The sequence below is a fragment of the Oryctolagus cuniculus genome, chromosome 5 (genome assembly GCF_964237555.1).
Source record: "Oryctolagus cuniculus chromosome 5, mOryCun1.1, whole genome shotgun sequence".
Classification (NCBI taxonomy): Eukaryota; Metazoa; Chordata; class Mammalia; order Lagomorpha; family Leporidae; genus Oryctolagus; species Oryctolagus cuniculus.
The window spans coordinates 154,973,412-154,990,568 of NC_091436.1; the positions used below are offsets into that span (position 1 = coordinate 154,973,412).

Consider the following 17,157-nt stretch of genomic DNA (forward strand, 5'->3'; position numbering starts at 1 on the left):
GGGGGCAGGGAATGTTTGGGGTGGTAGCCAGGGCTCCACATTAGATCTCTCCCCCAGCTCACCTGGGTTGGGCCCTCCAGCTCATCCACTGGCCGGTGGCATCACTGACCAGGAATTGAATTTTCGCAAACAAATCACTTGTTATACTTTGAAACACTGTTTGTTTTGTTGTTCCTGTAACAAGGAAACAATTTCTTGTTCTGTAATGGAGATATGTATTTCTATAGATACATTTCTATAGTGAGGCACACACATTTGGAAAACTCACTGAATCCTGCAGCACGGTTTAACTGACATTGGGATACTTTAGGGATACTAGGAAATAACTTGGTTAATCCTCTGATGACTGCATCAAGTTTTAATTGTGTGGTACATTGATGGGATTGAAATGCCCAGGTTTAAACTGAAACAGAACAAATCCTACAAGTGCAGTAGATTGGAGCCAGTTTTCCTCCCTCATTTAATTTGTTTCAAGAATCTAAATGTAGGGGCCAGTGCTGTGGCATAGAAGGTTAAGCTTCTTCCTGCCATGCCAGCATCCCATATAGGCTCTGGTTTGAGTTCAAGCTATTCCACTTCCAATCCAACTTCCTGCTAATGCACCTGGGAAAGCAGTGAAAGATGGCTCAAGTGCTTGGGACCCTGCATAGGAGACCCAGATGAAGTTCCTGGCTCCTGGCTTCGACCTGGCCCAACCCCGGCCATTGTGGCTATTTAAGGAGTGAACCGGCAGATGGAAGACCTCTCTCTCTCTGTCTCTGTCTCTGTAACTCTTCCTCTCAAATAAATAAAATAAAACCTAAAAAAAAAATCTATAAGTAGTACTGCTATATACACAGATGTGGGCTTGAAGGACCTGAATACTTATCCAACAGCACGTTAAAATCTAACTTTGCAGAAGTAAGATTTTTCTTATTCTCTGCTTAACTTGGAAGTGCCTGGTATGGGGCTGTTCCTGGGTTTTCATTATTAATCTGCTGTGTTAAATGTTAATATGTCATAAGCAGAAAAAAACTCATAAATGTAGTAAAAAAAATCTAGATTTTGTGGAGGTTCAGAAGAGGGGGGAAATAAACTAACAGTGATGGATGTGCAGAAATTCTGCAACCGGAGATTGTGGCATGAAGAGTATTCTGAGTCCAGCAACATCATCCCACGAGTTCTACTGCTACCTTAGGCTTGGAAGGGGCCCAATTTAAGGACAACTGGCAATGAAACAACTATGATCCTTTCATATAATCCAACTAAGAGGGCCAAAGAAACAGCATGTATTATTATACAATGAAACAAATAATGTGGCTTATCCAAATCAGAGAAATGAAAAGTAAGATGTTTGTAAAGTGAAAGACAAACATTAGTATACAATTTAGATATTGAAATGTTAAAGGGGAAATTATTGTAATATGTTAAATTTTAGTGTTTTGGCCGGCACTGCGGCTCAATAGGCTAATCCTCCACCTAGCGGCGCCAGCACACCGGGTTCTAGTCCCGGTCGGGGCACCGGATTCTGTCCCGGTTGCCCCTCTTCCAGGCCAGCTCTCTGCTGTGGCCAGGGAGTGCAGTGGAGGATGGCCCAAGTGCTTGGGCCCTGCACCGCATGGGAGACCAGGATAAGTACCTGGCTCCTGCCTTCGGATCAGCACGGTCCACCGGCCGCAGCACGCCAGCCATGGCGGCCATTGGAGGGTGAACCAGCAGCAAAGGAAGACCTTTCTTTCTGTCTCTCTCTCACTATCCACTCTGCCTGTCAAAAATAATAATAATAAATAAATAAATAAATAAATAAATAAATTTTAGTGTTTTTTAAAAACAGTAAAGTCATATCTTTGTGGCCCACATCATAGAATTTTATAGCTAGTTGAATAATGACTGATATCTAAATATTTTTCAACCAGTTTGAGGAAATATAGGGGTACTTATTAGGGAATTATAATGATAATTTGGCTAAAAATAACCTCAGTGGGTCAGTCTTGAAAGTTATTGTGTGAAAAGTGTTTCCAAGATTGCTCATATCTAATGAGTTCCAGTTTTTTGAGTTCCATATTTTGCAGTAATTTTTATTGGGAAAATTACTATGATGTTCATAAGAAAGAAACACATTGAAAAGTTTGTTTATATAGCTTCTAGCTTGATATATTAAAAAGTTTCTTTTCCAATACAACTTTAAACAAGCATATTAGATTCTATTACAAATAGTGTGCTCATTCTGATAAATCCTTTTCTGCCCTGGTGACAGGTTTATTAAAATATGATTATTACTCAGTTTTTATACTTTGTGTGTGTGGGTATGCAGATACTTGTAATCTGTACTTAGTATAGAATTGATCTTCCGTGTATAAAGTTAATTGAAAATGAACCTTAATGGAGAATGGGACTGGGAATGGGAGAGGAGGAGGAAGTGGGGAGGGAGTTTGGGGGAGGGTGGGTTTGGTGGGAAGAATCAGTATATTCCTAAAGAAGTGCTCAAGAAATTTATATTCATTAAATAAAAGGTTAAAAATAATAAAAAAGAAAAAACTATAATTATTACTGATAAGTCACATTTGATCTTATCCTCTTCTGAATTTAGCAATCTGGTTCCTGCAACATAAACTATATTGACTGTTTCAATGCACATAGAGATGAAATCTCAGAACAGTTGAGCCAGTCCCAAAGGGACAAATATCATATGTTCTCCCTGATCAGCGACAACTAACTGAGCACCAAAGGGGAAACTTGTTGAAGTGAAATGGACACTATGAGAAACAGTGACTTGATCAGCTCTTGTCCTGACTGTTGATGTACAATGTAATGCTTTATCCATTATAGTATTTTTTTGTTCTAGTACCATTGGTTGAACTCTGTAATTAACACACAATTATTCTTAGGTGTTTAAATTTTAACTGAAAAGTGATCCCTGTTAGGAATTTGGAAAACATTATGCTGAGTGAAATAAGCCAGTCCCAAAGGGACAAATACCACTTGTTCTCCCTGATAGGTGACAACTAACTGAGCACCAAAAAGGAAACCTGTTAAAGTGAAATGAACACTATGAGAAACGGTGACTCAATCAGCCCTCACCCTGACTGTTGATGAGCAACTTAATATGTTATCCCTCTTAGTATTTTTTTTGTTTGTTCTACTTAATACTTTTGGTTGAATACTGTAATCAATACACAATTCTTCTTAAGTGCTGAAACTTAGCTGAAAAGTGATCACTGTTAAATATAAGAGTGGGAATAAGAGAGGGAAGATATGTGCAATTTGGGACATGCTCAAGCTGACTTACCTCAAATGGTAGAGTTAGAAACATACCAGGGGATTCCAATTCAATGCCATCAAGGTGGCATGCACCAATGCCATCTCACTAGTCCCAGTGATCAATTTCTATTCACAGTTGATCATAATGATAGGACTAAGAGCCAAAGGGAGCACATAAACAAGACTAGTGTCTGCAAATACTAGCTGATAGAATAAAAAAGGGAGAGAACGATCCAACATGGGAAGTGAGATACACAGCAGACCCATAGAATGGCAGATGTCCTAAACAGTACTCTGGCCTCAGAATCAGCCCTTAAGGCATGCGAATCTGGCTGAAATGCCCATGAGAGTATTTCAGGCATGGAAAACCAAGACACTCTGGGGAAAAAAAAAAAAACCTAAATGAAAGATCTCCGCGAGTGAGATCCCAGTGGAAAGAACAGGTCATCAAAGAAGGAGGTACCTTTCTCTGAAGGGAGGAGAGAACTTCCACTTTGACCATGGCCTTGTCTAAATATGATCAGAGTCGGTGAACTCAGGGGGCTTCCATAGCCTTGGCAGCTCATGACAAGAGCCTAGGGTGATTACTGATGCCATAAACAAGAGTGTCAATTTGTTAAGTCAACAACAGGAGTCACTGTGCCCTTACTCCTCATGTAGGATCTCTGTCCTTAGTGTGCTGTACATTGAGATTTAATGCAATAACTAGTACTCAAACAGTATTTTTCACTTTATGTTTCTGTGTGGGAGCAAACTGTTGAAATCTTTACTTAATGTATGCTAAACTGATCTTCTATATATAAAGAGAATCGAAAATGAATCATGATGTGAATGGAAGGGGAGAGGGAGTGGGAAAGGGAAGGGTTGCGGGTGGGAGGGACTTTATGGGGGGGAAGCCATTGTAAGCCATAAGCTGTACTTTGGAAAATTATATTCATTAAATAAAAGTTAAAAAAAATTAAAAGACAAATAAAATAAAATAAAATAAAATAAAAAAGTTAAAAAAAAAGAAATCTAAGAACAGTTGAAAGGTAAATACCCTTTTTGAAGTTGCCAATTTCTCAATAAAAAGAACAAAAATATAAAATTATTTTGATTCTTTGTGAACAAGCCTGTGTCCTAAAATAAACCCTAAGTAGATTTATTGTAGAAGTCACCATTGGGCCGGCGCCTCAGACGGAGGATTAGCCTATTGAGCTGTGGCACCGGCACACCGGGTTCTAGTCCCGGTCGGGGCGCCAGATTCTGTCCCGGTTGCTCCTCTTCCAGTCGGCCCGGGAGTGCAGTGGAGGATGGCCCAAGTGCTTGGGCCCTGCACCCGCATGGGAGACCAGGAGAAGCACCTGGCTCCTGGCTTCGGATCAGCGCGGTGCGCCGGCTGCAGCGGCTATTGGAGGGTGAACCAACGGTAAAGGAAGACCTTTCTCCCTGTCTCTCTCTCTCTCTCTCTCACTGTCCACTCTGCCTGTCAAAAAAAAAAAAAAAAAAAAAAAAAGTCGCCATTGCTCTAATTTTAGTGATCAAATATGAGTAAATGAGTAATTATAATTTCTCTAGTATGTTTAATTAAACAGGATTTTAAAAGTATTTAGCAAATGGATTGAATTTTAGAATAGTTTCAACTTATTCTATAGAAACACCCTGGAAACCCTGGAAAAGCAGGAAATGCTGGTGTTCCTGGGCAGAGGTAACATTTTCTGCTAAAGAAAAAATATGTAAATATATGAAACTGTCCAAATTTTATGGTGTAACTTCACAAATGATCTCTGTATGTTACTAGGAAACTCCTGGAAAACATGGCAAAGTTGATACTTCTGGACCTATCAGACTCACAGTAAGTAGGAAGTAGATAAGTAGATACACAGATAGACAGATATTTTCAGTGATGTTTGTTCAAGACCTTACTTATGAGTAAGTTTCAGGAGAAATGCCTAAGAATATACAAATTATGCCAGTGCCGCGGCTCACTAGGCTAATCCTCCACCTAGCGGCGCCGGCACACCAGGTTCTAGTCCTGGTTGGGGCACCGGATTCTGTCCCGGTTGCCCCTCTTCCAGGCCAGCTCTCTGCTGTGCCCGGGAGTACAGTGGAGGATGGCCCAAGTGCTTGGGCCTTGCACCCCATGGGAGACCCGGAGAAGTACCTGGCTCCTGCCATTGGATCAGCACGGTGCGCCAGCCGCGGCGGCCATTGGAGGGTGAACCAACGGCAAAGGAAGACCTTTCTCTCTGTCTCTCTCTCTCACTGTCCACTCTGCCTGTCAAAAAATAAAAAAATATATATATACAAATTATATAATTTCAGTGGTATTTTTTCTTTTGATTCCTGTGATGTCTTCTGCTTTTTTAAATGCCATGGATTGGTATTTTCACTTTAAACATCTTTAAAAGTTGGATGGCAAAGGCTACCTCATCATATTTGTAAGTCATATTCAAGTAATATATCAGCTGAGGAAAATAGTGTTTTATGGGGCTGGCACAGTGGTGCAGCAGGTTAAAGCCCCAGCCTGCAGTGACGGCATCCCATATGGACGCCAGTTCAAGACCCAGCTGCTCCACTTCCAATCCAGCTCTCTGCTATGGCCTGCAAAAGCAGTGGAAGATGGCCCAAGGCCTTGGGCCCCTGCACCCACACTGGAGTCCTGGAAGAAGCTCCTGGTTCCTGGCTTCAAATCAGGCTCAGCTCTGGCCATTGCAGTCATTTGGGGGGTGAACTGGCAGATGAAAGACCTCTCTCTCTCTGCCTCTACCTCTCTCTGTGACTGTCTTTCAAATAAATAAAATAAAATCTTAAAGAGAAAATAGTGTTTTACAATAAATATTTTATAATGTCTTTTATTTAAAACACTTAAATTTTAAATTATAGCTGCCTTTTAAAATAATGTGTCTTATTAAAATTCATTTAAGCTTGTATATTTGGAGTGGGTAAAAAGTAATGTTTATGCTTTAAGGGTATATATGTATCGTAGTATTTTTAAATTTTATTTTTAAATATTTATTAATTTATTTGAAAGGCAGAATTACAGAGAGGTAGAGGCAGAGAGAGAGAGAGAGAGAGAGAGAGGAGAGAGAGACATCTTCCATCATCTAGTTCACTCCCCAAATGGCTGCAATAGCCAGAGCTAAGTGAATCTGAAGCCAGGAGCCAGGAGCTTCTTCCAGGTCTCCTACACAGGTGCAGGGGCCCAAGCTCTTAGACCATCTTCTACTGCTTTCCCAGGCATAGCAGAGAGCTGGATTGGAAGTGAAGCATCCAGGACTCGAACTGGCGCCCATATGGGATGCTGGCACACACTAGGCTAGTTCTTGGACATGCTAGGAATGTCAGTCACAGCTATATTTCATATGACTCAGACCTTGGTCAGAAAGCTAAATCATAATAATTTCTCATAGAAAAATATAATCCCATTTTATGAGTTTCTACCAATAAATTATGGAGAAAAAGAATAAATACTACCTGTTCTTAATGCTCTCCCTGGGCAATACAGCCTTTGTCTGTGAACACATACATGCAGAAAGCAGTATTTAACTTCATTTCATTCTTTTCTATTCCTCTTAATTCTCTAAATGACCAGTAATAAAGAAAATAATGATTACTGGTTACTAGGGGGAAAAAAAAAAACCTTTTAGTCATTTTTCCAGCTAAAAATTTTAGCAGCAAGCTGGACTATAGAGCTGAGCCAGGACTTGAACCCAGCCCCTCTGATATGGGATGCGGGCTACGCAACTGGCAGCCTACTTGCTGTATCAGTAGTCCACCCTTTCTAAGTTTTAAACTGTAAGTGGTTGGCAGCGGTTTCTGTGATAGTTACTGCAGAAGCAGGTCCAACGTGAGTCCAAACATTGCCCTTCTCGTGGTTGGTGATGGCTGAGACTTGAAATACTCAGAAAGTTGTGACAAATTCCAAGTATTCTGTCTTCCTCGAAGATCTTCTGTCCCTGTGATGTAGATGCAGGATCGTGCTGGTCTCTGGGGCTAGGGAGAGTGGAAATGCGCCACGCCAGAGCTGGTCCCGTGTGAAATGAACCCCCTGACCCGAGCGTAGCAAGGCTTTCCATCTTGTTCATCAACCGCAGAAGCAACGCCTGGTACCAGATGGATTCTGCAGTGATTAAGGTGGAAATGGAGGGAGCTTCGAGGGGGTTTTACAACTTAAAAAATACGTCTTCTCCCTTTTCCCTGAGTGGAGCCTTGCTTTCCAGCGGTTGGAGCGGATTCGTGTTTAGTGTTTCTCAGCCCAGCAGATCCGCGGATTTCCTCCTTACCCTGCTCACTGCCCCCACCACTCTCCGGAGGGGCCGCCCAGGGCTGGTGAAGGTGCTCACGCCGAGAGTCCCGGCGGTGCAGTGGTCACAGAGCGCCTCCCTCTGCTGACCCTCATGCCACTGGACGACATGGTCTTGCCAACGCTGCAGGGGCCCCAGGCCCAGCGCCGCAGCCGGCTAAAGAGGCTCTCGCCGGCAAAGCCATCCTGGAGTGACGGCCGCCCTCTGGTCTGCTCACTGCTCCTGCAAGAGCCCTGGGGGCCAGGATGCAGAGCTGTCTGCTCGGGATCGACCCGGCACTGCCCCCTGGAGGCGGGAAGCGGCCTCCACCGGCTCTGCGCCCAGTGCCAGGCCCCATTAAATGACTTTCAATGGTGGTTTATTAACAAGCTAATGATGTTTTATTTCTGCTAAGGACGTTATAAATATGTGGTCCTATCCAAATTTGATGCTCTATATCATAAATGATCTCTGTATGATACTAAGGAGCTCTTGGGACAGATGGAAGAAATAGGATGAAATGTCAATACGTGTAGTGACTCACATAGACAAGGTAACAGGCTAGCTGTACTTATGATTCGCTTCACTTTATGACTTGGGGTCTATCTGTGAAACAGCAGAAACAGTGAGATCCCCATACCTCCGTGGCTTTCAGGTATACATTAATTCAGTTTTCTATTCCATTGATTAAAAGGCTTATCTAAAAACTTATTTATTTTATTTATTATTTACTTGGAATGCAAAGCACAGAAAGAGACTGAGAAAGAGAGAGAAATACCTTCCATCTGATGGTTCACTTCCCACATGGCCACATCTACCAGGTCTGGGCCAGGAGGAACTCTACTGTGGTCTCTTACAGAGGATCAGGGTCCAAGCATTTGGGCCATCTGCTGCTGCTTTCCCAGACACGTAAGCAGGAACTGGATCAGAAGTGGAGCAACCAGGACTCTAACTGGTGCTCCGAAATGGGATGCTGGCATTGCTTAACCTACTGTGCCACAACACCAGCTCATAAAAGACTTTTTTGAAAACAACATAAAAAAGATATGATTGAATATTATGAAATTCTAAAATTTTTAAATATTCATTCCTGTTTTAGTTGCAGGGATAGATATTAGCTAGAATAAAGCCTTTTTTTTTCATAGAGCAGGAATGGATTTCCCTAGAAAAACTGGTCAAACTCTGAAATGATTAATAAATTAAAAATAATACATAGTTTTTGTCACCACAGGATTATTAAAGGGTTTCAACTCAATGCTTATCAGGATTTATTGACACAGTCACTAAAATTTCTCATTGTACAAATTTCCATCATTTATCTACAAATATTGGTATGTCCATTATTTAATAGCATAGGTAATCATAATTCATAAAGAAAGAAATGCCTTTCAATAGTATTCTTTTTTTTTTTTTTTGACAGGCAGATTTAGAAAGTGAGAGACAGAGAGACAGAGAGAAAGGTCTTCCTTTCCATTGGTTCACCCCACAAATGGCCGCAACGGCCAGCGCACTGCGGCTGGTGCTGCGCCAATCCGAAACCAGGAGCCAGGTGCTTCCTCCTGGTCTCCCATGCGGGTGCAAGGCTCAAGCACTTGGGCCATCCTCCATGCCTTCTCGGGCCACAGCAGAGAGCTGGACTGGAAGAGGAGCAACCGGGACAGAATCCGGCGCCCCACTGGGACTAGAACCCAGTGTGCTGGTGCCGCAGATGGAGGATTAGCCAAGTGAGCCGCGGCGCTGGCCAATAGTATTTTTTTTTTTTTTTTGACAGGCAGAGTGGACAGTGAGAGAGAGACAGAGAGAAAGGTCTTCCTTTTGTCGTTGGTTCACCTTCCAATGGCCGCCGCGGCCGGCGCACCGCACTGATCCGATGGCAGGAGCCAGGTGCTTCTCCTGGTCTCCCATGGGGTGCAGGGCCCAAGGACTTGGGCCATCCTCCACTGCACTCCCTGGCCACAGCAGAGAGCTGGCCTGGAAGAGGGGCAACCGGGACAGAATCTGGTGCCCTGACTGGGACTAGAACCTGGTGTGCCAGCGCCGCAAGGCAGAGGATTAGCCTAGTGAGCCGCGGCGCAGGCGCCAATAGTATTCTTTTAAAATATTAATCTATTTCTTACCTAGAAACTTTTCATTTAAGATATACAAACTTCATGCATTTCATATATACAAATTTAGGAACATAGTGATTCTTCCCACCCTATCTTCCCTCTCATCCATATTCCCAACCTTCTACCTCCTCCCTCTCTCATTCCCATTCTTATTTCCCACTAAGATCTATTTTCAGTTAAGTTTATACATATAAGATTAACCCTACACTGAGTAAAGAGTTCAAAAAATAGTATGAAGAAAAAAGTTGTTCCTCAACAGTGGAGACAAGGGCTGTTCAAAGTCATCACATCTCAAAGTGTTAATTTCACTTCTATAGATTACCTTTAGGTATTCTATTATTTACCACAGATTGGAGAGAACATATGGTTTTTGTCTTTTTGACATTGGCTTATTTAACTCAGTATAATTTTTACCAGTTGCATCCATTTTGTTGCAAAAAAGAGATTTAATTTTTTTTACCACTATGTGGTATACCATGGTATAAATATCCTATAATTTCTCTACCCAGTCTTCAGTCAACGGACATATGGGTTGGTTCCATATCTTAGTTATTGTGAACTGAGCCTTGATTTCATATGCTGATTTCTTTTTGTTTGGGTAAATTCCTAGGAGTTGGATGGCTGGGTTATATGGTAGATCTATATTCAGATTTCTGAGGTATCTCCATACTGTCTTCCACAGTGGCTGTAATAGTTTACATTCCAGCCAACAGTGAATTAGGATACCATTTTCCCCACATCCTCACCAGCATTTGTTGTTTCTTGATTTCTGTATGAAAGCCATTCTATCTTGGGGTGAGGTGGAACCTCATTGTAGTTTTGATTTGCATTCCCATGACTGCTAGTGACCCTGAGCATTTTTTCATGCATCTGTTGATAATTTGGATATCCTCTTTTGAAAAATACCAGTTCAAGTCCTTTGCCAATTTCCTAACTGGATTGTTTGTTTTGTTATTGTTGAGTTTCTTGAGCTCATTATAGATTCTGGATATTAATCCATTTTCAGTAGCATAGTTGGCAAATATTTTCTCCTATTCTGATGGTTGTCCTGTCACTTTTCTGAGTGTTTCTTGTTCTGTGCAGCAGGTTCTCAATTTGATATAATCCATTTGTCAGTTTTAGCTTTGATTGCTTGTGCTTCTGGGGTCTTTTCCAAGAAGTCTTTGCCTATGCCAATGTCCTGCAGGATTTCCCCAATGTTCTCTAATAATTTGATTGTATCAGGTTGTTGATTTAGGTCTTTGATCCATTTTGAGTGGATTTTTGTGTCAGGTGTAAGGTAGGAGTCTTACTTCATACTTCTGCATATGGAGATCCAATTTTCCCAGCACCATTTGTTGAAGAAACTGTCCTTGCTCCAGGGATTGATTTTAGCTCCTTTGTCAAAGATAAGTTGTTTGTAGATGCTTGGATTTATTTCTGTTAATCTGTTCTATTGGTCTAGCATCTGTTTTTGTACTGGTACTAGGCTGTTTTGAATATAACTGCCCTGTAGTATGTCTTGAAGTCTGGTATTGTGATGCTTCCATCTTTGTTTTTTTGTTGTATTAGATTACTTTAGCTATTCAGTGTCTCCTGTGTTTCCATTTGAATTTCAGCATCATTTTTTATAGGTCTGAGAACAATGGCATTGGTATTTTTATCACATTAAATCTGTAAATTGCTTTAGGTAGCGTGGACATTTTGATTATATTGATTCTTCCAACCCATGAACATGGAAGATTTTTCCTTTTTTTGTTTCTTTTTCTATTTCTTTCTTTATTGTTTTGTAATTTTCAGCATAAAGATCTTTGATGTACTTGGTTAAATTTATTCCAAGGTATTTAATTTTTTGTAGCTATTATGAATGAGATTGATCTTAGAAACTCAATCTCGGCCTTGGCATTGTCTGTGTATACAAACACTATTGATTTTTCTGTATTAATTTTATATCCTGCTACTTTACCAAACTCTTATGAGTTGCAATACTCTCTAGGTGAAGTCTCTTGGATCCTCTATATATAGAATCATGTCATCTGCAAATAGGGATAATATGACTTCCTCCTTCCAAGTTTGTATCCCTTTGATTTCTTTTTCTTGCCTATTGGCTCTGGCTAAAATTTCTAGTACTAAATTGAATAGCAATGGTGAGAGTGGACATCCTTGTCTGATTCTGGATTTTAGTGGTAATGCTTCCAACTTTTCTCCATTTAACAGGATGCTGGCCTGTTTGTCATAAATTTCCTTGATTGTGTTGAGGAATGTTCCTTTTATACACAATTTGCTTAAAGTTTTCATCATGAAAGGATGTTGTATTTTATGAAATGCTTTCTCTGCATCTGCTGAGATAATCATATGGTTTGTGTTCTTCTGTTTGTTAATGTAATATATCACATTCATTGATTTGAGGAAGCTGAACCATCCCTGCATACCAGGGATAAATCTCACCTGGTCTAGATGATCTTTCTAATGTGTTGTTGGATTTGATTGGCTTGAATTTGGTTGACGATATTTGCATCTATGTTCATCAGGTAAATTGGTCTATATTTCTCTTTCTCTGTTGCATCTTTTCCTGGTTTATGAGATAAGGTGGTGCTGGCTTCATAGAAGGAGTCTAGGCATATTCCATCTCTTTTAACTGTTTTGAATAGCTTGAAAGGAGTTGGAGTTAGTTCTTCTTTAAATATCTGGTAGAATTCAGCTGCGAAGCCGGCTAGTCCTAGGCTTTTCTTTGTTGGGCGGGGGTGTCTTTATTACTGATTCAATCTTTGTCTTGGTTATTGGTCTGTTTAGCTGTTCTGTGTTTTCATGACTCCTTTTGGGAAGATTGTATGTGCCCAGAAATCTATCCATTTTCTTCTAGGTTTCCCAATTTGTAGGCATACAGCTCTTTGTAGGAATTCCTGATGAATCTTTTTATTTCTGTGGTATCTGTTATTACATTTCCTTTTACATCTCTTATTTTATTGATTTGGATCTTCTTCACCTTTTTTTTTTGCCATGTGTATCAATTTTGTTTATTTCTTTGAAAAACCAGCTCTTTGATTTGTTGATCTTTTGAATTTTTTTGTTTCAATTTTTTTCCTTCTCTAATTTTAATTATTTCTTTTCACCTTCTAATGTTGGTTTTGGTTTGTTGTTGTTTTTCTAGGTCCTTGAAATGCACTTATAGCTCATTTATTTTGTTTTTTTTTTTTCAATTTCTTTATGTAAGCACCGATTGCTATAAACTTCCCCTTAACAATGCTTTTGCTGTATTCTATAAATTTGAATATGCTGTGTTGCCATGTTGATTCATTTCCAGAAATTTTTTGATTTCTCTTTTGATTTCTTTTGTGATGCACTATTCATTCAGAAGAACATTTTTCAGTGTCCATGTATTTACATACATCCTAGAGATTCTTGAGTCGTTGATTTCCAGCTTCATTCCATTGTGGTCAGAGAAGATGCGTGGTATGGTTTCAATTTTTATGAGTTTGCTGAGACTTGCTTTACGGCCTAGCCTGTAGTCTATTCTATAGAAGGGTCCACACACTGGTGAGAAAAAATGTGTATACTGCAAGTGTAGGATGAAAAGTTCTGTAGATATCCATTAGATCCATTTGGGTGTACTGTTGATTAACTATTGTTTCCTTGCTGATTTGCTGCGTAGTTGCTTTGTCCATTGCTGAAAGTGGGTTGAAGTCCCCATTACTATTGTATTGGAATCTATGTCTCCCTGTAGATCCATTAACATTTCTTTTAAATAGACAGGTGTCCTGTAATTGGGTGCATATGAATTTATTATAGTCATATCTCCCTGTTGAATTGTTCCCTTATTCATTGCATAGTGTACTTCTTTATCTCTTTTAAAAGTTTTGTGTTAAAGTCTATTTTTGATATTAGGATGGCTACACCAGCTCTTTTATCATTTTCACTAACGTGAAATATCTTTTTCCACGCTTTCACCTACATTCTCTAAATATCTTTGTTGCGAGATATGTTTCTTGTAGGCAGCAAATAGGTGGGTCTTATTTATTAGTCCATTCAACCAGTCTGTATATTTAAAACAAAAAGATTTCTTTATTTATTTGAAAGTCAGAGTTACAGAGAGAGGTAGAGACACAGAGAGAGAGGTCTTCCATCCACTGGTTCACCCCCCAGATGGCCATAATGGCCGGAGCTGCACCAATCCAAATCCAGGAGCCAGGAGCTTCTTCTGAGTCTCCCATACGGGTGCAGGGGCCCAAGGACTTGGGCCATCTTCTACTGCTTTCCCAGGCCACAGCAGAGAGCTGGATTGGAAGAGGAGCAGCTGGCACTAGAACTGGCACCCACATGGGATGCCGGAGCTTCAGGCCAGGGCGTTAACCCACTGTGCCACAGCCCTGGACCCCAGTCTGTATCTTTTAACTGGAGAATTGAGGCCATTTACATGTCAATAGGAAACTATTGATAAGTAATGCCTTGGCCCTGCCATTTTTCCATAAGTATTGCCATTGTTTACTTTGGATTTCTTTTCTACTTTTACTGGGAGATTTTCTGCCTTCACCTTCTTTCTTAGTGATGACCATGTTTCTGTGTTTTTGCATGTAGCACATCCGTAAGCATCTTTTGTAAGGCTGGATGGGTGGTGACAAATTCTTTCCATTTCTGTTAGAGGTCTTTATTTCAACTTCACTCGTAAATGAGTTTTGCAGGATAGGGTTTCTAATGAGACGTCAGCTAGGAGCCTAATTAGAGGTCCTCTGAAAGTAATCTGGCATTTTCCTCATGTACATTTTAGAATCTTTTCTTTATATGTTACTGTGGAAGTTTGACTACAAAGTTTCGTGGTGAAGCTCTTTCCTGGCCAAGTCTGTTAGGAGTTCTATGTGCTTCCTATTTTTGTATGTCCCTTTCTTTATCCAAATTGGGGAAGTTTTCTGTAATTATTTCACTAACAGGCCTTCTAACCCATTCTCTCTTTCCACCTTCAGGAACTCCTAAAACCCATATGTTGAGACATTTGATAGTATCCCATAAATCTCCAACACTGTTTTTAAGTTTTCTAATTTCTTCTCTTTTTTTTAATCTGACTGTAAAATTTCCAGAAATTTGTCTTCTAACTTGGTTATTCTCTCTCCTGCCTCGCTGAGTCTGTTGTAAGACTTTGTACCACATTTTTTATTTGCTCTATTGAATTCTTCATTTCTAATATATTTCATTTTAATTTCTCTTTAAAATCTCAATTTCATTCATGTCATGTATGGATTTCTTTAATTAGTGAATTTGCTTCTCATTGCTTCTGAGTAATCCTATGATTAATCGTTTGAATTCCATCTCAGGCATTTCCTCCATCTCTTCATCTTCATGTTCTAATATTGAAGTGTGTATTCCTTTGGGGTATGGCCATGTTTTCTTCTTTTTTTTCTTGTTTCTTGCTTTCTGTGTTTCTTTGTTTGGCATTTGTAGAGATACTTGTGGGTTTTTTTCCTCTGTTTGCTTTTATCTTTGAAATATGCCTCTGTCGCTTAATGGAATGTCTGCTCTTTCAGTAAATACCCAGAGGTGTGTGCTGCATATGGCCAGGGATCTCTGAGCAGTACTCCAGGGTAGAGCAAGCATCGAGGGTGACACCCAAGTTAGGCATAGCAGATGTCCTCTAGTTAACAGAAGGGGAGATATGGTCACCTTTGTTTGTCTTTACACCCTCACCTCTTCCAAGGGGATCGAAGAGCAGATGTTAGCCCTCTGTGTCTTCAGTACTCATCACTGCTACTGTATGGACTGCACAAAGGATCTGTGCAGTCTTCACTGCAAGCCTGGATTCCACTGTAATGACCCACCCCAGGCAATCAGGGAGCTCTGAGCTCGTGGAGCTGCACACAATGATTGCCCAGAGACCCAGCTACATCCTGCATCATCTTGTGCAATCACAGAATCCCCACAATCTCAGCACACAAGGCTCCGACAGTCATGGGGTACAGAGGATCTGCTCTGCCTTGCTATTCTGTCCAGTCCGCAGAGAGGCAGATGTTCCCAGAGCCAACTGCCTGTGGGTGCTCCACCTAGGTGGTTTGAGCCCCAGAGCCTGTGGTATGTTTGGAGGCTGAGGGTGCCTCAAAGTCCTACGTGAGTTCCCAGTCCCCATCAATCCTCCCAGCCAGACTCAACGTTGGTAGGGTACGTGGATTTTTCCCTCTGCTAGAATGTCTGGGTCACTTGCATACACAAGCCGGTTACACCGGGACTGCTGCCAACAGTACTGCTGAGAAGATGGCATCTTGTCTCAACCAGTTGGTGTGCATGTGTGCAAGGGTTTCTGCTGCTGCCACTTCTGCCCAAAATGGCATCCACCCTCAGCCAGTTGCCGGGCACCATTGTTGGGGGATGGGGTGAGGTAAACGTGCCCTCTTTTTTTACTGGATCAATAGGCGCCCTCTCCTTCCTAGGCCTCCAGGCTGTGCTCATACCACACTCTCTCTCTCTGGCTGTATCACCAGTGGCTCGGGTTGCCGCCGTCTGAGCTCACCTCAGTCTCCAGAGCTAGTGCTTTCTCTGGCTCTGGGCTGCTGGAGTCACGTGTCGTGTCCATGTTTGTGCTACACATCTGTACCTTGCATGTAGAGCCACGGTGTTCCTCTTCTTTCCATAGAATTTCCACTGTGGTTTTCTCTGTAACTCTCCCTTGAGAATGTACTTCCTATACTTTATTAATATTATAATGATGATGATGATGACGATGATACATCCCTGGTCAAGTGCAATATGCCATTTCCTATTCTTCCTTCTTAGAATCTTCAAAACATCTACTTTTTAACATTTTCATTCATTTCTGTGATAGGATTATGAGATTTTCATAATTTTCATAATTATTTTCATAATTTTCATAATGTGTCTTTATAATTTTCTACAATAAATATGTATTACTTTTATAACCAGAACAGAGGATTTTTAAAGAATTTATGTTTCCAGAATGGCAGCTGTGTTGAGTTCTTCTCTGCACAGTTAAATGGCAGAAAAATGTAAAAGACATAGCCCTAACCCAGCACTCCTGCAGGAACTCAACAGCTAATCAACAGTGCCCAAGACAGGGAGGAGAATCAGACCTCAGGCCACTGACCATCCCTACTGTGCCCCTGTTCAGGGACAGCACTGCCCTGCAAGCACAGAGGTTGTCACAAAGACATTCTGGGGGCAAATTAGAGAAAAGATGCCCCTCTCCCTGAAGGGTCATGACCCGCTCCATGATGCACAGATTGACAGCCACACATGGACTGGGTTTCAGCCCTGTTTAAATCCTCAGCCAGGAGTCCTACTCTGGCCATATCTTTATCCACCTCAGAGAACTGCCCCACCACCACAAGGCAGGCCTCTCTACCTGAGTGTAAAAGGCAAACAAGCAAAGTTTGAGCTTCTTGTAGCTGTGAGCTCACAAGCACCCCCTGTAACCCAATGTTCCCCACACCTGGTCCAAGGCAGAGATAAGAAATATCACTGTGTCATATGATGGGACACACTGTTATGTGACTGACCCCAAACCAAAGGGCCAGGGAGGAGTAGAGTAAGGGCTTGGGAGGAGCCTCCTGATTGCTGCTCCCGGG

General features: G+C 41.3%; 1 protein-coding gene and 1 pseudogene across 2 annotated transcripts in view; one reads left to right on the plus strand and one right to left on the minus strand.

Moving 5' to 3' along the window:
- The window catches only part of LOC103349690 (ankyrin repeat domain-containing protein 26), a 151,236-nt gene that overhangs the window by 54,857 nt on the left and 79,222 nt on the right, over positions 1 to 17,157 (plus strand). The window contains exon 4 of one of the 2 annotated variants that reach the window (XM_008262412.4): positions 5,021 to 5,074. The exons of the other annotated variant lie outside the window; for it this stretch is intronic. Within the exon in view, the coding sequence (XP_008260634.2) occupies positions 5,021 to 5,074 (54 nt within the window). The remainder of the gene's footprint in view (positions 1 to 5,020; positions 5,075 to 17,157) is intronic. 2 annotated transcript variants of the gene reach the window in all.
- On the minus strand, positions 6,908 to 16,148 carry LOC127493152 (GATA zinc finger domain-containing protein 1-like; annotated as a pseudogene).